This window comes from Lissotriton helveticus, chromosome 12 (assembly GCF_964261635.1).
Source record: "Lissotriton helveticus chromosome 12, aLisHel1.1, whole genome shotgun sequence".
NCBI lineage: Eukaryota > Metazoa > Chordata > Amphibia > Caudata > Salamandridae > Lissotriton > Lissotriton helveticus.
In genome coordinates, this window is record NC_136073.1 from 903,429,642 (window position 1) to 903,451,604 (window position 21,963).

Here is a 21,963-nt window from a genome sequence, read left to right on the forward strand (position 1 = left end):
CCACAAGTTCATTGTTGGGTGAGTAAAATGAGTATAAATGTGTAGTGTGTGAGCGATCCTGCGTAAATGTATATTAAAGATGTGCAGACAATGCTGCTGAAAGGCTCATATGTGAGAGTCACTGCAGTGAGATAGTATCCGGAAGATAGCACTTTAAAAAGGTACCACTTTGGAACGACATCACTTTAAAAGTTTAAATGAATGCATGGAAGATACCACTGTAAGACTAGTGAGAGGGAGAGTCCTGTCTGCTGCTGGCACTGCGAAGAGGCTAGAGCCCAGTGTCAACCGAGGGCAAACACAACAGAGAAGAACCTCACTGTCCTAGAAACGGAGGTTTCCAAATCTGGAAAAATTGAGCCACTTTCCTCTTTCTATGCGCACAAGTCTGACGCATTCTCAGGTCTACCAGCGATGGTAAATTTGGGAACGTGTCAGGATGCACGGGTGGGTGGCGAGAAGAGCGGCGCCCCACCTCTAGCACGCGCCATGCCACAGAGTAAGCACGGCAGCAATCCGCACCGCCTTGCGTCACTCTAAATTTATGAAGCCAATCAGCACACACAGTGTCTTTGCGTGGTTTGATGAATCTCATTCAGGTTTTGTGTCGATCCTGTGTCCCTGCAAGGGTGATCGAAACCTTCACAAAGAGGGGCCTTATGGTTGCAGATACTGACAGCAGCCCTGCCCCTCACTGCCCTAAAATCCAAGGGCTCCAGATACATGGCAGAGGAGAACCTGGCTATTGCTAAAAGTCAAGCCTCCATATGAGCACATGCTTTGAATGTAAGAGGAACCCTACTTTTGGTCGCTTGTAAATGAATCACCCCGCTGTTAGGGACCCTGCACACACGGGCACGCTTCACTCCCCTGCACACACGGGCACGCTTCACTCCCCTGCCCACGCTGGCACGCTTCCCTCTCCTGCACACACGGGCTCGCTTCACTCCCCTGCACACAGGGGCTCGCTTCACTCTCCTGCCCACGCTGGCACGCTTCCCTCTCCTGCACACACGGGCTCGCTTCACTCTCCTGCACACAGGCGCTCGCTTCACTCTCCTGCACACAGGGGCTCGCTTCACTCTCCTGCACACACTGGCACTCTTCCCTCTCCTGCACACACTGGCACTCTTCCCTCTCCTGCACACAGGGGCACGCTTCCCTCTCCTGCACACACGGGCTCGCTTCACTCTCCTGCACACACGGGCTCGCTTCACTCTCCTGCACACGCTGGCTCGCTTCACTCTCCTGCACACACGGGCTCGCTTCACTCTCCTGCACACACGGGCACGCTTCACTCTCCTGCACACACGGGCACGCTTCACTCTCCTGCACACACGGGCACACTTCACTCTCCTGCACACACAGGCACGCTTCACTCTCCTGCACACATGGGCACGCTTCACTCTCCTGCACACACTGGCTTGCTTCACTCTCCTGCACACGCTGGCTCGCTTCACTCTCCTGCACACACGGGCACGCTTCACTCTCCTGCACACACGGGCACGCTTCACTCTCCTGCACACACGGGCACGCTTCACTCTCCTGCACATACGGGCTTCCTTCACTCTCCTACACACACTGGCTCACTTCACTCTCCTGCACACACGGGCACGCTTCACTCTCCTGCACATACGGGCTTGCTTCACTCTCCTACACACACTGGCTCACTTCACTCTCCTGCACACATGGGCATGCTTCACTCTCCTACACACTGTGGCTCGCTTCCCTCTCCTGCACACTCTGGCTCGCTTCACTCTGCTGCACACACTGGCTCGCTTCACTCTCCTGCACACACGGGCACGCTTCACTCTCCTGCACACGCTGGCTCGCTTCACTCTCCTGCACACACGGGCACGCTTCACTCTCCTGCACACACGGGCACGCTTCACTCTCCTGCACATACGGGCTTGCTTCACTCTCCTACACACACTGGCTCACTTCCCTCTCCTGCACACACTGGCATGCTTCACTCTCCTGCACACACGGGCATGCTTCACTCCCCTGCCCACGCTGGCACGCTTCACTCTCCTGCACACACGGGCTCGCTTCACTCTCCTGCACACACGGGCTCGCTTCACTCTCCTGCACACACGGGCTCGCTTCACTCTCCTGCACACACGGGCACGCTTCACTCTCCTGCACACACGGGCACGCTTCACTCTCCTGCACACACGGGCACGCTTCACTCTCCTGCACACGCTGGCTCGCTTCACTCTGCTGCACACACGGGCACGCTTCCCTCTCCTGCACACTCTGGCTCGCTTCACTCTGCTGCACACACGGGCACGCTTCACTCTCCTGCACACGCTGGCTCCCTTCACTCCCCTGCCCACGCTGGCACCCTTCCCTCTCCTGCACACACGGGCTCGCTTCACTCTCCTGCACACACTGGCTTGCTTCACTCTCCTGCACACACGGGCACGCTTCACTCTCCTGCACACGCTGGCTCGCTTCACTCTCCTGCACACACGGGCACGCTTCACTCTCCTGCACACGCTGGCTCGCTTCACTCTCATGCACACACGGGCACGCTTCACTCTCCTGCACACGCTGGCTCGCTTCACTCCCCTGCCCACGCTGGCACGCTTCCCTCTCCTGCACACACGGGCTCGCTTCACTCTCCTGCACACACGGGCTCGCTTCACTCTCCTGCACACACTGGCACGCTTCACTCTCCTGCACACGCTGGCTCGCTTCACTCTCCTGCACACGCTGGCTCGCTTCACTCTCCTGCACACACGGGCACGCTTCACTCTCCTGCACACACGGGCACGCTTCACTCTCCTGCACATACGGGCTTGCTTCACTCTCCTGCACATACGGGCTTGCTTCACTCTCCTGCACACACGCGCACGCTTCACTCTCCTGCACATACAGGCTTGCTTCACTCTCCTACACACACTGGCTCACTTCACTCTCCTGCACACACGGGCATGCTTCACTCTCCTGCACACACGGGCACGCTTCACTCTCCTACACACTCTGGCTCGCTTCCCTCTCCTGCACACTCTGGCTCGCTTCACTCTGCTGCACACACTGGCTCGCTTCACTCTCCTGCACACACGGGCACGCTTCACTCTCCTGCACACACGGGCACGCTTCACTCTCCTGCACACACGGGCACGCTTCACTCTCCTGCACATACGGGCTTGTTTCACTCTCCTACACACACTGGCTCACTTCACTCTCCTGCACACACTGGCATGCTTCACTCTCCTGCACACACGGGCACGCTTCACTCTCCTGCACATGCTGGCTCGCTTCACACTCCTGCACACACGGGCACGCTTCACTCCTGCACACGCTGGCTCGCTTCACTCTCCTGCACACACTGGCACGCTTCACTCTCCTGCACATACGGGCTTGCTTCACTCTCCTACACACACTGGCACGCTTCACTCTCCTGCACACACGGGCACACTTCACTCTCCTGCACACGCTGGCTCGCTTCCCTCTCCTGCACACACGGGCTTGCTTCACTCTCCTGCACGCACGGGCTCGCTTCACTCTCCTTCACACGCTGGCTCGCTTCACTCTTCTGCACACACGGGCTAGCTTCACTCTCCTGCACACACGGCCACGCTTTACTCTCCTGCACACACAGGCACGCTTCACTCTCCTGCGCACGCTGGCTCGCTTCACTCTCCTGCACACAGAGGCACGCTTCACTCTCCTGCACACACTGGCTCGCTTCACTCTCCTGCACACACAGGCTCGCTTCACTCTCCTGCACACACAGGCCCGCTTTACTCTCCTGCACACACTGGCTCGCTTCACTCTCCTGCACAAACTGGCTCGCTTCACTCTCCTGCACACACAGGCTCGCTTCACTCTCCTGCACACATGGGCACGCTTTACTCTCCTGCACACACGGGCTCGCTTCACTCTCCTGCACACACGGGCACGCTTTACTCTCCTGCACACTCTGGCACGCTTCCCTCTCCTGCACACTCTGGCACGCTTCACTCTCAGGCCTCCTATCCGAGGGACTTCCTGAAACTAATGGTGTTTTTCTACTTGTTAAATAACCAGAGTCAAGCACAAATGTCCTACACTAAAGAGAGTGGTGTGGCTAGGGGAAGACATGTATGATGCACAGAATCCCCACTCCAGAGACTGGTGGTGAGATTCTGCCCCAGTGCCCGTCCACGTTCCCTGGCACTGTACCCACCTATCATTGCCATGACCACACTCTGGGCTGTGTCACACCCGCTTGCACCCACAGCACCGCTCTCCAGGTGGGTAATGATGCATGATCCTCCCAGTTGTGAAGAACATCGAATGCAATAAATCATACGTGTTCTAAGCATGTTCTAAGCATGTTGTGCTTCTCTTCTCCAGGGCGTCAAGTTCGATCAGGGTTGGAGATGGGAGTGACCAATGAGCGCTGCAACCGTCTGAGGCACTTCTGCGTCTGCGGCTTCACCTGAGGGATCTCTCCCAGGGACCGGTGAGGAAGAGGAGTGCGTGGCTGAGATGAAGAGCAGTGGGTGGAGCTTCAGAGCTCTGTCAGCTTCATCCCCTGGGAGGGTGGAATGGTGGACACGGCTCAAGCCTTGTCTGACCATGAATGAACTGCAGTGGTCTGTGGACTTCAGTTCACTGTTCCTTAAACCTGTGGAGACCGGGTTGGATGCTCTGGGTGCCGCGTGCCAAGGGACAGAGGATGGATTCATTTCGTACCAAGAGTAGAGGCGAGATATTCCCTGGAGTCGGTGGGAATGGCACCGGATCGGGGTTTGAGAAGTCCTGATGATGCTGAGAACCCTTGGAATGATTCAAGTGACGCTTGCGTCTGGTTCCTCCTGCAGGCACCAGGAAAGGTGCAGGGTTGGACCTGGAGACGCAGGAGTAAGACGGCCATGGTTTCCCTCCTCAGACTTCAGTTCTTCTGCAAAGAGGAGACCCTGGGTTCATAGGGCTTCCAGAGAGGACATTAAAGTGCTGCGTGATGGTGTCTCGCACACCAGAGGAACCACCCGGACCAGTCTCTTCAGGAGCATCCGGAGCTTTCACAAAGGACAGTAGGGGCGGGTGTTTGTGTCTGGTCGGGGGGAGATGGATCCCTCTGGTTTATGTGTCTGGTGCAACTTTCTAAGTCAAGGAAAAATGTGCCCCTAATAACCCTCGGATATATACACTGGGACCTGTGGACGTGCAGGGGTGGGTTACTGTTAATAATGGGGAGACGAATAAATGGCAAATAAAAAGTGATGAAACCTGTCTAAGAATGTGGTGATGTTTGTCCTGCACGAGTGACCATCCTTCCTGTTTCAGCGTGTAACTGATTATCAACAGCTTTTTAGATGCTGATTCCCCTCGTGGCATCTCCATCACCCATTCCATGCCCACTCCCTCCTGCCGCAACCCTGCATGAGCTTCCAGTTGAATCCACTACAATTCACCCCACAGATAGGAATCAATTCTCCTCCATCTGTCTCTCGACTACATGAGCGATGCACCACAGTGGTCACCCACCACTGCCTATCCTCCGATCCCCACCTCCAGTGGGACATTTCCACTTCACCCCCTCTCTCGGTATCTGCATTGCGTGCAGTGGTCACTCATCCTTAGTGGAACGTGCAATCATACGTTTCTAGTATGATAGAAGACATCAATCAACCCATAGGTGTATAAGATCCTGATGCACTCACCCGAGTTGGCTGGGGTGCAATCAAGTCAAAGATGCCACTTACAGATTACCCACTTCCCTGGGGCATCGTACATGACACGGTTCCTAGAGGTCAGTACCCATGGCGGCTGGTCACCATTTTAATTTGATTTATGTTGAGTGTTTTGGATTAGGCACACAGATTGATTATATGGTGACTCCCTAGGTCCCCATCCCCCTGTCCTGAGGAAGACCCACACCCACCTTTATGCACCAGGGTCGAAACGTCGACATCCACCAATTGGGCCCGGACTCTATATGTAACCCCCCCATACCCTCTATCCCCAATCACAGAGGAAATTTCACTGTGCATTTTGATTAAGGAATAATCGTTGAGAAGTGTGCTGTAAATCTAAGTTTGTGGCAGGCCAACTACAGGAGGGTTACTGACCACATTGGGAACCAGAGCCCTCGAATATCAAGGATCTTGAGGTGCTGTTCTATAAATGTCTTTGATGATTTCCATCTTTCCTTTCTCTCACACATGAGCACCTACTCTCACTTCCTCTTCCTCCCTTGGAAGTAACCTTTAGAACATACACACTTGATGTTATGCTCTTTGTTTATATTCGTGTTTCCTTTAATGCATAGGATTGGACCTTGAAATAAACTAATGTTCAATAACGAAGCTGCTTCTATAGTGCCTTTTCCATTCATAATAACTCACCCGTGTGGAATGTGCTTATGCAATGCATACTCCTCCTACCAGATGATTTAATCTCTTTATGAAGCTTTGCTAATTTGCTCCGATTGATTGGAAGAGAATACTTCTGTCTCGGACCACTGTTTTCTTTACCACTCGATACCCAGGTCCATTGACTTTATATCGGGTCACCCCCTTCATCATAATGGATAACTCTGAACCCACAGAGGCACGTGGGCAGCTGGGATGACAGGGGATACAGTGCTTTGAAGCCTTCTCGATGGAAGAATGTGAGCTATATTGAATAGGTAATAAAAACATATTGGGCTTTAAAATTCAAAAGCATATATGCAAAACCCTTTATGGGGTGTTTATAAAGTATTTTTTTTTATAAAAGTGAGCTGAGGAGACATAATAAATGTATGCAAGTTATACCCTACAAGTCACAGAAAGGACACCAATACATAGTTTGCCCTGAAAGTACATAGCACTAGTGTGATTGGAGAAGAAGTAAGGCCAAAGTAAAAGAGATACATAACAAATTACCATTTTTAAATATCCTGTTGGTTCTCTGAAGAATGCAGTGTGTGGTTTCAGACCTAAACGTGAAGTAGAAGGTGCTCAGCAATCAGAATTACTGAACCCGGAGAGTCCCGGCCATTGCTATTGACACCAGTTGTGATCTTTGACACCTCCCAAATGTGAACCCTCTCATTCCTTCTGCCCTCCACTCTCGTCAGTCTATCATCATTTGTGTTTAGCTGCGCGGAGTTATATCCACTGTCCTGAAGAGTTAAACTGAGGAGCAACTGTGATTCACTCCTCTGAGAATAAACGTGCGTTATAAATCTGAAAAAAGTGAATTGTTCTTTCACTTAAAAAAATGACAATTAATTGATTGGAGTAAAACAAGAAGAAATTGTCAGCACTGGTCTTTCATTGCAAATGTTACATTAATCGATCCAGATAAAAGAAGCAATTGTCTTTATTCATCTGCCACAGAACAAATATACTAATGCCATCCATTCACGGAGATACAATGAAGGGCAGTTGCAAATATGGAAGCTTAAGCTTACCTGGATCGTACTCGGGGGGGCTCCTGAGACAGTCTGCTTTCTGCCATCTGAGAGGAATATTTTTACTTGGCTCCTACCGCGTCCCCGCCCCCCTAGAGTCATGGGGCCGAGGTGAGGGGCTATGGGCCAATAACATTCTAATGCACGGGCGCCACATTCAAGATACTCATCCAGAGGCAACATCCGCGCGAACTGGCCCACCTCATTCATTTAAATGTTCCAGTTGATCCTCTGCCTGTAGCTATAGGCGGCGGTAAACTCCGCTCTCCTGGTGGTTGGCGGAGGTGTTGCTAAACTCCGTGCTCCAAGCGGAGCGCAGAGTAGCAAAAACTCTCAAACTCCGCAAGTGGAGTGGAGCTTACCACCCCGGCCTAATTATAATATCACTTTGAAAGAGATCAAAACAATTCCACACATGCAGAATGCATGCACGCCATTTCAAAAGCCCCCAGCAGGGTCACTATATGCATCTGCACCAGCACCGAATCACCAGCCCCAAAACAAGGTGGGCTCCCCGACTCCCGAACGCCTCTTCTGTAATGGGGTGCCACCCTTCACCCATACCACACAGACAGCTGAGGGACAATGGCTATTCACTGTAGGACAACTCTTTGGACTTACTGACTCGAAAAGTTTTAGGTGAACAGAAGCACATCTGGGTGTCAAGAGCCCCTAAATTCCAAGACAGAAAAAAATAACACAATATGAGGTTTGTTTTAAAATCACAGTTTATTGGAAATATTCCTTACAGATAATAGGATAGGCTAACACAAATTCAAGAGAGAATTCTTACAAAGAGAAGCATTGTAACTATTAGTACCAGGCACTTGAGGACCTTTCGTGGTCCAAAGAGACACTTGTGAAAGGTGCAAATGTGGAGGCATCGGATGGGAAAGCCAGACCCTAGGTGAAAGAACAAAGTGTCGTGGGGAGGGTAAGGGGTGTTGTCACCAGCAGGGGCAGTGCAGACAAACACAAGGGCAGGGACCGGGAAATTCACATTCAGTAAAAACACCTCACTGCTAAAAACAAGTCTTGCAACTAACATGGGGGCAGTTAAAACTGTAAACGGGTATCAAATGTGCAATACAAAAGTGTAATAAAGTGCAAAATACGGTTCAGCTTTCAGAGGGGGTGGGTAACGGAGGAGAAGTTTTATTGCAGCAGTGGGTGGCGCACATGAGGGCCTGGCACTGCTCATGTTGAGGTGGGCACATCAGTCCTGCTAAAGGAAAATGGAAGCCCTGGAAGATACGGATGGCAGCTGGGACCATGTGACGCCATCTAATGCATACTTAATAGCAACTGAGGACTTGGCTTAGGAGGGGAGGGTTTATATGCAGGATAAAGACAAGTGAAAATACACAATGTTTGGGGCATGAACTAAAAGGCAGCTGAAGGTCCCGCCCACAAGTTGGAGGGGTGGACGTGGGAATCTGTCTATCACACACAGGGTAGGTACCACCGCTGCACGCATTCAATTTCCAGACCTCACCACTGTGCACTGCGGATGGAAGAGGTGGTTTAGGATGAAGTGACACCACGTGGGGCCATTTCATTCTAGAGGCATTTGTTATACATTAAAGGAGGTGGTTTGCGTAAAAGTAAAAGGTGCTGAATCAGAAACCGTGCCCAGCCTCTCATCAAACTCAATACAATGTCACAAAAAGAAACAGAGCTGAGCTCCCACAAACATGAGGAGTGTTGGCTAATCCAGCGTGACGTGGTGGCCGCTGAACCAGAAGGGCACGAGGCACTGAGCCGGGACCAGGGAAGCACAAAAGGCCAGACTAACTTAATGCCAACATTGACTTATAGGCCATTTAAGGGACTGACGTATGCGCTCAGTGGATGCTGCCTCCTCTGTGAGCGGGAGCACAAGGCACTGCCAGCAGTTCAGCACACTGATGCCCGCTGTACCCAGGCCCTGCTCTCTCTTACACCGACCTTTCACCTCAGCCAGCTTGGCACCGGCCACAATACGCTTTTCACAGGAGGGTAACGGCTAGAACATGGGGCACAGTTCATGGTCTGTACCTCAAAGTACGGGCGAGATTTGTTTTTATTTCATTAAAGCTTAGATAACTAAGATTAGGCGCACGCAAGGACTTGGAGTTAAAGGACCGGGTCACCTCCAAGTTCACCCTTGCCATCTGTCTGCCCACTCTCTGCCAATGTGACCAGGATACTGGGCTTCCTGCCAGCGAGTCAGACAGGGGTAGGCCATTCTTTCTGACTGTTAGCAGCACCTCTACTGCTCAACTTCATGAAAAACAGGGATCGAAGGCAGGCGTTCACGTGTCTGTGTCCTGGAAGAGCACCAGTCTTTAGGGGGCGACACAAAAAGCACCCTCTCTCCATTTAATATTTCAAGAGAGCATAGAATCGTATAATACAGAGGCATGGACTGCTGCTTTGCTCTACCAGAAACTGGCTTTTTTGGAGAAGCGGTTGCATAACCACGGTGATCTGCAAGTAAAGTTAAATATGTTTAACAGTACAAACCGGGAGAACTGAATTGTTCAACTTATTTACACTACCTAAATAAACATGGTAAGCCAATTGTGCATTTTTTTAAGGTATGACCCTATAAATTGTAGGGATAGTAAAACATGTGAAATGTCGCTTTTTAAAGTCTTCCTGCGTTCCCTCGTTTGACCGCCTGGTGTCAGGGCTGCCTCGTGAATGAAATGTTCATAATTCAGCCGCTCTCTAACTTTATGCAGTTTGGCCTCATTTTGCCACTAGATGCCAGTGTTGCCCCGTGAATGAAACACATACCCGCCATGCTTGAGTATCATGGCAGAGTTTGTCCACTCGGTGGCAGTGTTGCCTCGTGATTAAAACGATTATATATTAGGATCGCTCTGCGGTTGCTTGCAGTACCACACTCTGTCCACTGGATGTCAGTGCCGTTTCGTGAATGAAAATTACCTCGTTCAGCAGCTGCTGGTTCTGCATGAAAGCCTAGGAGACGCCCCATTCTCTGTTCACAGGCCCTGGTGGGCAAGGTACAGTCTTCTGTGACCCTCACTCAAGGAAGCAGGCACTCAAACAGGAGATGAGACTTAATTAATTAATGCAGAAGTCATGTAAAGAAACGAAAAACTGAAGTACCCTTGGGCCTCGTACCCTGGAACCCTGCACACCGGAACCCTGATTCCCGAGACCCTGCACCCTGGGCCCTTGCAACCCATGGCCCAGTATCCTTGGACCCTGCACCCCAGGTCCCCGCGCCCGGGAACCTGGCACCCTGGTCCCATCCGCACCACAAGGGCACTATTAAAGTAAACACATCCAGGTCCATCGACCGAACTCCAACAAGGGTCTTTCACATGTATGACACACTCGAAGGGTGTTTGCCCAGCACCCCTCCACGAACACGAGGTACGGGTCCCCAATTCGGTACTTTTTCTGCACTCACCAAACCCACATTGAAACCTTGTAGCAAGTAGCGCCTAAAAAAAATATTCACACATCAGGGAGGCTGTTAATACTGCGGGGTTTGGGAAGCCCGGGCTCTTCAAAAAGGCAATCAATAAAATTCACTTGAAAGCTACAGTTAATCACACGATACTTATGGTTTTACCCTCCCCCAACCACCATCCTCCCCCAACCCACCACCCACCCAGGTCCATAAAAATCTAAATAAAAACGAGCCATGCTAGTTTTCTAAGCTACTATAAAACCTAAAGTATAAAACCCTGCCGACAGCGCGTCTGTCAGGTCACCAGCAGGGGCCGCTGTCCGATCAGAGGAGGAATTAAAAAATATTCAAGAGGAAGGGAGTTCAGGCACTGGTTCCTATGTAGAAGGCTGGACACTACAAACGGTGTACGGCTGACCCTATACTATGCATCCTTGGAGTGGGCGCCGGGGTTCAGGGGCAGAGTTGGGGTGTAGCAGCCGATGGCGCAGCTGCTGTACAACTTCCCAGACGTCACTTCCCTTAAGGTCCGTACAACATACTTAGGAGCAGAGCCTGCATCTGTGATACTCAGTGAGTGACTACTAGCGAGTGAGGACCCCGGCCTCTGCGTCAGAGAAAACGGCAAAGCCCTTCACACTATGCGAGGAGCGGGGCGCAGCGGGGTCAGGAGAAGGGGGTACCTCGGAGAAGGACAGGAGCACCCCAAACAGTACAGAACCAACCGTGCTTACCCTTAGGAGTGACTGCCGCCTCCGCAATGGGCGAGGAACCCTACGAATGACTGAGTGCACCGGTGCGGCCAACCCCACTGACCAGGACACCGGAAGAGGGCCCCCTCCTGCTGTGCCCCAGAACTGACCAGAGCCCCCCCCAAGGGCACAGCCCTAACCCTGGCAGGAAAGCCTGAGGTCACCCTGACCACTCCTGCTTGACCTCAATAGCTAGGGTGATGGGGCCCCCCCAAAGGTGTACACATGTCCAGCACACAACAAGTCCAGTGACGTCGGCAGGTCCGTCCACCAGGGCCCGGCGCGAAGGCTCAGAAGGTGGAGTCGTTGGCAGACATGGTGGAGTCCATCTCATGGCGGAAGGAGACGCGCGCCTTCCCACTGAAGTAGGCCCGCGCCTGCTGTCCGTCGTCGCTGCTGCTGGAGGGGGTGGAGCGTACCCGGGTCTTCTCAGCGGGGGCTTCCTCTGGGCTCTCAGGGGGCGCTGGAGCTGAAACACAGAAAGAGGCCGGCAGGTCAATCTAGGGGACGGCTAAGGCAGCAGATGGCTCTGTGATGACGTAGTGTGGCCCCCAGTGCATGCCAGTTACATTCCTTCACAACATGTAACATACATGGGTTTGCTGTGTGAGGGTGTAGGCGGTGTGGTTTAAGACTTAGTGGGTGGAGAGTGTTTTAAACTTTTTCTGAGTGTCATGAGATGGTTTTGAATTGCAGTCAATTGCTCGCACCCTCAGGGCCTAGACCTCGTAGTTACCTGCCTCACGGATGAGCCTCTGCAGTGCTTAATTTGAGCCGTGGTTTCCGTTGCTCAGCTTGGGCACTTAATTGTAAACAGCTGCGCATTTACCCTCTACCACAAGGTGGTGCTGTCTGGCTAATTTAGGGATTACCACAGCAGCAGTTAATTATTTATTCAAAATTCATTAACAATGACTATTACCTGCCACCCAAGCTTTTCTTATAGATTTGCGGGCCAGAAATGGTAACATTTGTTGGAGTGTGAGGGTTAGTAGTTGCGTTGCTACATTCATTGGCAGTACTGGGGGACAATGTGTGGCACAAGCTGCAGTGGGATCCTGAAGAGCGCCCTGACACTTAATATTTAAATTAAGCACCAATATCTTTGGGAGGGAATCACAAGTCTAGCTTTGGCGGTTTAATGTGGGAGGAGTTTACATCTATACATAGGGCCAGAGTCAGGCAGATTGGGGAGTGAAATAGACTCTTGAGGGCCTCTCCCCTCCCCCCCCCCCGCCTGTGCGGATAACTCTGGAGCAGTGCACTAAGCCGGAGGCCACTCAATGGACTGGGCCCCCTTTGTGCTGAAAGGGGGAAACAGAGTTTTTTTCTTTCAGTTTAAGTAGTTAAAATGGCGTTGCTTCCAGACCTAACGGTATTCCTACCAATCGACATCTTAAATATAAATAATTAAAAAAACAGGAAAGACTCAGCTTGTTTTTCAAAGCTTTCTGGAGAAAGTTAATGAGATTTTGGCTGGAAAATCAAACAAGAAGAGACAAAGGCAATAGGCCTGTCCTTGGCATGCTGGTGCACTGGTTATCTTTTTCCGAATTTTTTTTAATGCAGGCATACGCTGCAAAACAAAAAAAAAGAAAATCTTAGTCCCACTTAAATGCGGCCGCCATATGTTTGCAATAAAAAAATTAATTTAAAAACTACTCACTCATGTCAACGATTGGCTAGTGATGTTTTTAAAAAGAAGCCTTTCAGTTGTGCCATGTATTTTATGATTATTATTTGTGAAGGCAACAAGAAAAACTCGCCACCAATCCAAGCACTCCAGGAGTAGGAGGGTACAATGTTACACTTTTTAAACAGCAACTTTTAAAAGGAGACAGGAAATAAATCTTCATGTAACGGGGCACACGAAAAGCTGGCAAAATAATCAGCTCCTATGATGATACAAATATATGAACTGCAATTGGACGTGAATAGGTTTTATGCAGTCACTGAAAGTGAATAGGGCCAATGGGTAAAGAGGCCGGATTCATTCCCCCATGCCCTATGCTGTGGTGGGCGGAAGGGCAGTGTGAATGACAACTGAACAGACCAAGTGGCTATAGGGATGGGAATTTGCTTAGTCGCGCTTCGCAAAGCTTTGCAAAATGGTAAAAAATCTACGCAAGCACGCAAAAGTTTTTCCTGTTTGCGAACGCGGTTTGTGTGCTCAGGGAGACATATCTTGCGAACATGCATTTTGAAAGCACAAACAAGCATAAAATTCTGCAAAGCTGCGAATTGTGGTATTTTGGCAAATTCCGCGTTCTCTGCGGAACGCAAAATTACCCAACTTCAGCGGGCGGAACAGAATTTACCACCCAGGCCTAGTTACTAGGTGTCCCTCACGAGTCAAATGCAAAAGCATTGAAACCCTTCCCTGAAGTTACTAGCTGTCCCTCATTTGACTTGAAGGACACCTAGCAACGACTAGTGGAACTGCAGCTTGATGTAATCATTTCAATGCTTCTGCATTTGACTCGTGAGAGACACCTAGTATCGACGAGTTGAACTGCAGCTCTTTGTAGAATTATTTTGATATTAGATACTATAATATTCACTGCCCACTACTAATCTCATCCCATAATGCTTTGCAGTGCTTTTGGTAGGGATTGTATTTTTTATAATAACTGTGTTTGGAGTGGTCCTAAGAGGATGGGACCACCATGGAATCATTCAGTATGAGATGCTCTTAGTGTTCAAGGCATCTGCTTGGTCCTCCCCATAGGTTAGGGGGATCCCAAAATCATCACCGCTCTCATTGCCTGAAATTTTTCATTTTCAAAGTTCACTTTTGTGAAATGGTTATTTTTAGCATGTAAAGCTGCTTTATCAAAGCATTTGTGGGTGCAGTTTAATAGCTGACTCAGCTCTTCTGTGATTTCGTAGTTACCAAATCTCCACAAACTCAAGGATTAATTAGAAACACGTATGCACCACTGGTGACAGGTGCTTGATCAAGGGGAAGCATCCTTTACAACGCAACTTTTACCACGCAGTGCTTTTACATCACAACTTTTACAACGCAAACCATTACAACGACTTGCGCTGGGGGGGCGCTCTAGGATAGGGAATAGATTTAATTTACTATCCAACACCTTCCCTAGTGTCCACGGGGACTGGAGTTGGAATAGTAAATTAAACTATTCACTATCCAGCACCCCAAAGCGTTATGCGTTGTAATGGTATGAGTTGTAAAAACCGCGTTGTAAAAGCATGCGTGGTAAAAGCATGCGTTGTAACGTCATACACCCTTGATCAAGTACTGTGTGTACTTACCTTTTCATGTTCGTTACCTCCAGTATATTTTCCTAAACTAGCGCCACCAGGACTTACCCAGGCATGCCCTGTACCCCAATCCCTTGACAAAGAGCCCCTCACTCTTGGACGACAGAGACTTGAACATACCCCATGGCGCGGGATTTAAACTTGTACAACAGAACCAGAGGCATCAATCTCAGATGTTCGCCTCCTGGCTCTTGGCCACTTGTCTCCAGCGGGGGTGAAATGACCCGTGTGGAGGTGGCATTTTGTCTGCACCTTCCATACTATGCAAAGCCAAAAGCCCTGAGACTCAAGCCGCCTTCACCACAAACAATTGGGAATCTCAGCCCCATCCACTCGACGGCAAGAGTTCTCGCAGATGTGAATCTACAGCAGAGTCACTCTGTAGGAACCCCTGGCTAGGAGCATGCTGGGACCTCTCCTGCAGGGTGTGTGTACATGTGTGAACTCACTGGAGGTGTGCACACTGCAGGGTGTCATGCCAGCCCTGGGAGTCACCCGCCACCTCTCACCTTCCAGGCTCTTGCTCTTGGTCAGTTTGCTGCGCTCCTTCCGCCGGTCGAACCAGGGGAAGCACGTGAGGACCTTCACGCCCATCGTGGGGTCACCTGCAAAGCAAAGGAGAGGCTGTGTGTCAGGCAGAGGCACCAGATTATAAAAATCAAACAGAAAATTGGACATTTCACAAACATAGAAGTAGGACTAACACTTCACATTAAGGGGGGGGGGGGCACAGAAAGGCCAGACAGTGCTCAGAAACACAGAAAACACAGCCCATGAGGCCTTGAGGGGACTGACGTAACTGCAGGGCCACTGGAACTATGTGGCAGAGGAGGCCAAATTATGTGGAAGGTTAAATAAATTAAGTAGTAAGAAAACGCAAAATTATACTGTATTATGAGGCACATTTTGTGAAAGTATAATTTCATTATTTTGACATTTTTGCACTTGTTAACTCTCTCTGGGCATTGGCTGCACCACATTGGTACCAGTTGAACCCCCAAAATAAAGGAATAAACAGAAAGGAGACCAGTCAGCCTGCAGAGAGGGTTTTAAACTGCGGAGCGCGTGTCGCTGAATTTTTAGTAACGTTTGAACCATTTGAGCTAGAAACACATTTTCTTTTTGTTGAAATCTGCAGATTATCAGCAGATGATGGGTTATGGGGGGGAATCTAGAATTATGTGAAAAACGCCAGGGCCGCAGAATCACTTCCCTCCAGTGGCCCTGCGTAATGACACTTTTACACAGAGAATCATCCTTGTAAACTGAATTCTCAAGAGGCTGAGATCGAATCCTGAATTGAAAGACATAACTCCTGCTTCCTTCTGTGTTCATCCTCCCCTTCTAAAGAGCAGCACAGAGGCTGAATGGAATCAAATCTGGCAGATCACAGGATGGAGGCTGGAGTCAGCCAATGGGCTCTCTTGCTTTGCGCAAAGGGTGACGTGGACACCGCGCTGCCAGTGAAATGAAAATTAAACTTATATAGCGCGTAACTACCCTGAGGCCTCGCAGCGCAGTGCCAGTGTGTCTGCTACCGGCATTACCAGGCCAGACCATGCAGGTAACCCCTGGATATGCGAGTGAAGACGCGAGCACCCATTACCGATGGCCCCTGGGCCACCCTGGGGTGCCCGCCTGCCCCTGGAGCACCGCTCGCCCTGATACCCCAGGTTATGCCACATCAGCACCTTGAACTGCTCGTCTCCTCTGCTGCAGCTTAAGGAAGAGCCTGGCGCGTCCAGCGCTTTCATTAGGAGACACCCCCCCCCCCTTTGTGTGCATGATTGCTTGGCAGTTCGGGTTGGACTGTTCCCATGAGGCACAGGGTCAGACTGATTTGCATATGGCCATGTCTGAACTGGGGTGGCAGAGTGGGCTAAAGAACGGTGATGGATTAAACCCAGATCAGTTGACTGGGGATGAGTGTTTGTATTGTCAACGCTCCGTCCATCACCACCTTTGGGTTTTCTTTGTATGTATTGCCCCATGAGCGGTGTGGTTATTGGGTAGCCTGGGAACACCGCCGGGAGGGTGAGAATACGAATGATAAACCAATGTGGGGGCGACGTATGCCAGGGGAAGCGCCTCGTGCAGTGGGGCAACGAAGAAGCACTTGGGTGGGAGAACGCAAGGGGAGGACAGAGAAGATGCACAATGAAGGCCACCCAATAAGAAGCAGGGAATGAGAATGACAGTAAAGCCAGCCAATGGGAAGCAGTGGGCGCGCTCCAAGCCCCTCTGCGTGCTTAGTAAGCCATTGGTTCGGCTCGATGTAGGAAGGGGGAAGAGTGGTCGCAGGCAACTGGGCGGGGACCCACGGACATGTCTACCCACCTGGCTGGATGTCGGGGTTGGAGCCTGGAGGGGCAGTGATGCAAGGTTCCAAGGAGACCTCCGGGCACAGACCCCACTGAATATGTGGGCAGTGGGCAGAACCAGATTAAGAGGTGCCATCCCCTCCTAGGGCCCCGGCCAAGCTGCTCTAGGCGGACATGCAGCAGAGCCTGCCCAGCAGAAGGGGAGCCCCAGGAGGAGGCCTGAGCGTGCCAGGGGCTGGCTGCCAGGGGGGTTAGCTGCCCTGGTCTATGTCCTGATGCCACAGACCAGGGGAAGGGCTCCAGCCACAGCCTCTCCGATGCAGGGGCAGGGAATGCCAGGCGCCTGGCACGTCTGAGACCCCGGGGCAGCCTGCACGTGCCAGGAACTGGCCCCCAGGGTTGTTAGATGCCCTGGGGCTCTGTGCTGTGACACGGGCCAGGGGGATGGCTCCAGCAGGAAGGCGCAGGGAATGCCAGGCACTTGGCACGTCTGAGACCCAGGGGCAGCCTGCACGTGCCAGGGATTGGGGAACTCGTGAAATATTAAATCTCTTGGGATTGAGTCTCGAGAGGATTATCCCCCCCCTCCCCCTCCGCTGCCAGTTCAAGGAAAAGGGCACGGATTTGATTCCGACCGAGCGCGCAATGCTATCGAGGGGCAGAGGGGGGGAAGGCAGACCCAGCAGAAAAGAGTTTAATGAAACAGTCAAAACTACATCTCTGCATCCCAGTTTGAAGCAAACGTTTATTTTATTTTAAGTGTAATTTGTTCTTGCATCGCACTGCAGGATTCGAATTCTATATTAAATACACATTTTTAATTGCCTGCAACTTTGGTAAAAAAAAAAACATCAATTAGAGTTATTCGTGAGCAGAGAGTTTTGCATCAGTTCTGCTGCACAAGCAAATTGTTACCAAGATTACTCGGTTCCTTACACGGGGGGGCAGGAGGGGGTGCGGATTAAGTAGAGCATGCACAAGCGTGGATCTTCCTTGACTATACACTGAAAGGGTGTATTTAACTTGTAAAATAAACATAAATGTAATTAGTAATCCAAGTTTTTATTGCTCTAAATTCTACTTGGTGTGGACTGGGTTCTGTAGCCAAGTTTATTTCTTTCAGAAAGAGCGCAAGAAGGCCGCGCCCCTCACATTTGGGGCGTTTAAGAAAATAAAGTGTGATTGGTGCCACACATGTTAAAGAAAAAAAAATGTAAATGGGATCCGAAAATTCAAACTTGTGTGTTTTTGAGCCCTCTGGTAATGCCAGGTTTGACCCATTTGCTCCACCCCTCACATAGCTACTGCTTAGGGTCTGTTTCTAAGGGGGCCCTTGTAAGGTTTCGCCTACTGTGTTTCATAAGGTATCTCAGTGAGCTGCTCACCTCTTAGGACATCTTGAATTAAAGACAAAGGATGCGGTCCCTGGACCACAGACCCCAGCGGTGCACCAAGACCAGCTGCAGTTTATAAGGCAGAGGTCCTTTTAAGGAGCGCTTCGTGACAGTTGAAGCGCTGTCTCCTCATCCTGCTTCAACATTCTTCGCATGCTCAAAAAAACATTTCGTTGGATCCCCACCGAAACTAGGAAAACGGTCACCCACGCTCTGGTCACGAGCCGACTGGACTATGGAAACACCCTCTACGCCGGTACTACCGCTAAACTCCAGAAAAAACTCCAACGAATCCAGAACGCTTCAGCCAGGCTCATATTAGACATCCCGCGCAACGAACACATCTCTGGTCACCTGAAAAACCTCCACTGGCTCCCCATCAATAAGAGGATCACTTTCCGGCTCCTAACCCACGCACACAAAGCACTCTACGAAATCGGACCAGAATGCCTCAACGCAAGACTGTCCTTCTACACCCCCTCACGCCAGCTACGATCATCCAACCAAGCCCTTGCCACTGTACCTCGCATCAACAAAACCACCATGGGAGGTAGATCCTTCTCCTACCTGGCAGCTAAAACCTGGAACTCACTTCCCACTCACCTTCGCCTCACTCAGAACCACCTAGCATTCAGAAAGCAACTTAAAACGTGGGTATTTGACCAGTAATTCCCCTCCCCTCTTCAAGCGCCTTGAGACCCTCTGGGTATGTAGCGCGCTATATACATTTTCTGACTTGACTTGACTTGTAGGCGCTAGATCAGCCTGTAGGCATCAGATATGCCACAGCAGGAAAATCTGGGTACCAAGGAGCAGGTGAGAAACCCGGTGTGACTCTCTCCTCTTGTTCTCACAGGTGAGGCTTGTAAATACCACGATTGATGGGGGGGCAGAGGTCAGGCCTCAAGGTGACGTTCACCAGGCGCTGCAATCTCTGCTACTTACCTGCGCTGTGACATTAAAATCATAATGAGATGGGGTATTCTGCCTCTAGGCGCTTGTCTGCTAGTGGCGTCACCCTGTCTAGTTCACAAGGAAGCTGTTAGGATCAGTCTGATGGATAGACCAGGATGTTCCACTGGGGGTGGGGGGGTGTGGGGGGGTGGGAGGGGGGGTGATCTCCAGGGCTCGGCACTCTTGTGAGAGAGTCCCCCGAATACCCCTCAGGTCTTTGTGTTGGAAATGAGCCCTTTCTGCGGGGTCACGCTGGATTGGTTTTCCTTCTGCTGAACCCTATTTTTGCTGACTATGGAACTGTGTACTTTACCTCCGCTACTGTCGCAGGGATTCTGCTCAGACACAGAACTGTGCACAGAGAGCCAGGAGCTCAGTGAATTGTGGTGTGCCAGAAACTCACCTCAGTACCTAGAACCCCAACCAGCTAGCATCAGTGTCACATAAGCTCCTCGTCCTATAGCCAAGGAACCAATGATTAGACAACCCAGAACATGCGACTTAGAACAAACTCAGGAATGGTGAGAGTATAACGAGAGTGTTCTTGCTTCCCACCATTCCCGAGTATAACCTCAGTCGCATGTTCTGTGCACAGTTCTGTGTAGGAGCAGAATCCCTGCAACACTACCCAGTGGTGAAGCGCGTGTGCTCCTCTGTTCAGTGTGGTAAAATTGGTAGACATCCGGTTGGTTTATTTAATTTGCCTAAAAGTCCCTAGTATATGGTACCAAGTCTAACATGCTGCCAGTGGGCTCCATCAGTCTTTGTGCCCCCCCTGAAAATTCAATCTGTTAAAGTAACCCCTTTTGACAGGACTAAACCGTCCCTTTAGATATTATTGTGACCCCTAAGTATGACTTATTGCAGGTATGTCGGGGTGCCTGGTCTCTGATGCAGGACATTTAGAAGTTTAATGTTAAACTTGTCCTTACAATGAGAAGGCCTTAACATCTATTTTCACTGTAGCAGGGTTGGCTGTTCTTAGGGAAGCATTGGGTGCGATGTTAAGTTTAATAAGTGTTCTCAGACTATGAAACACCCCCAAATTTCGTTTTGAAACTTAGTGAATTGGGCCCGTAATAAATATTTCATTAAGTCCATTTTGTAATAAATACCATAGAAAGGGACCTTTTAGAAAGTTACTTCCACCCTGCCTGAACTCCCCGGAAGCTATATCTGTATCGTGCACTACGGAGGAGGGAGGCAACCTGGATAATGACACTTAAAAGTGTAGAACTGGGCCTAAACATTGACCACGAGTTACACTACTTCCTAGGCACATGAACAGTCTAGAAACTATTAACTGAACAAAACCAGGATTGGAACCAACCGAGTTTGGTCAACCATTAGAACTAACGTGCACGGACAAGAGCATACCGTCATAAATATAAATGATTATTTTTGAAATGTAATAATGCCTGTACTGATTTTCTATAAATGTGTTTGGCCACATAATGGCACATATATATGTACTGAACCCATTTTGAATGGAGAAACCACACAATCACAGATTACTGGCCCGTGAAGACCGGTATTACCAAACAAGCATAGCAAAGAGAAATGTTCACAATCTATATAAAACACAGTCTCACATATCACAATCACCAAATAATATATTTCCTCACAAAATATAATGACACGCCTATGATATTGGTCAAATTCACGAACACGATCGCACTCCACTGTTATAGAATTGATTTAAACAGCCACAAACACCTGAATATAGGGATTTGATTGCCAAACAAACCCCTAAGACAAGCGCTTATAAACTAAGATATATTCTAATGCCTTACAGGTCACTATTTACTAAATAGAAGGATGCAGATACGGAATGACAAAGATGATGCAATGTCAAAGAAAATCACGACAAATTTATATGTTACATAAACAAACTAATAATATCGTACATTGGACTAAATAACATGGCATCTGCCATAAACTAATGCCTTGGGCCATAGGTAATATCATAACACAACAGACAGGTCAAGATGGCCGCCATTGTTGTAGAAAGAAACCCATATTAACTATGTTCACACAAACACCGGTAAAACCGGAAGTGAAAGAGGTCATGTGAAGCGGGACCTTTTCCCATTTTAAATATAAGGCACCAAAACGGGGGAAGCAGACACTGCACGATAGATATTGCAGCGGGGACCGAATTTCGAACTCGAAATCTACAGCGAGCAGGTAAGAACAAACATTTAATGACGGGTTCGCCATGAACGCGAGTCGTTTTTATTTTAAAACATCACCGCAACCGAGAGGCTATCTCTGCAGCAGTCGTTCTTATATATTTTTAAGCATGACTAAAAAGGAGAGTCAGAAAGTACTTGAGCTGCCCAAATATATTTGGTTAAAACACATACCGTTGTCGCCCCAATCCCAAGCGCGACCATGAGGCTATTTCTGTGTAAACGCTAACCAAAATTACTTT

The 21,963-nt window shown here is 49.9% G+C and overlaps 1 protein-coding gene across 1 annotated transcript in view; it reads right to left on the bottom strand.

Annotated features, from left to right (window-relative positions):
• Nucleotides 1-8,103: 8,103 nt before the first annotated feature.
• Nucleotides 8,104-21,963, bottom strand: part of C12H17orf114 (chromosome 12 C17orf114 homolog) — a 103,895-nt gene continuing 90,035 nt past the window's right edge. Inside the window, exons 5-6 of the mRNA XM_078671331.1 lie at nt 15,370-15,465; nt 8,104-12,041 (exon numbers count right to left, since the gene is read on the bottom strand). Coding sequence (XP_078527457.1) covers nt 11,863-12,041; nt 15,370-15,454 — 264 coding nt within the window. The 5' untranslated portion in view covers nt 15,455-15,465 and the 3' untranslated portion in view covers nt 8,104-11,862. The remainder of the gene's footprint in view (nt 12,042-15,369; nt 15,466-21,963) is intronic.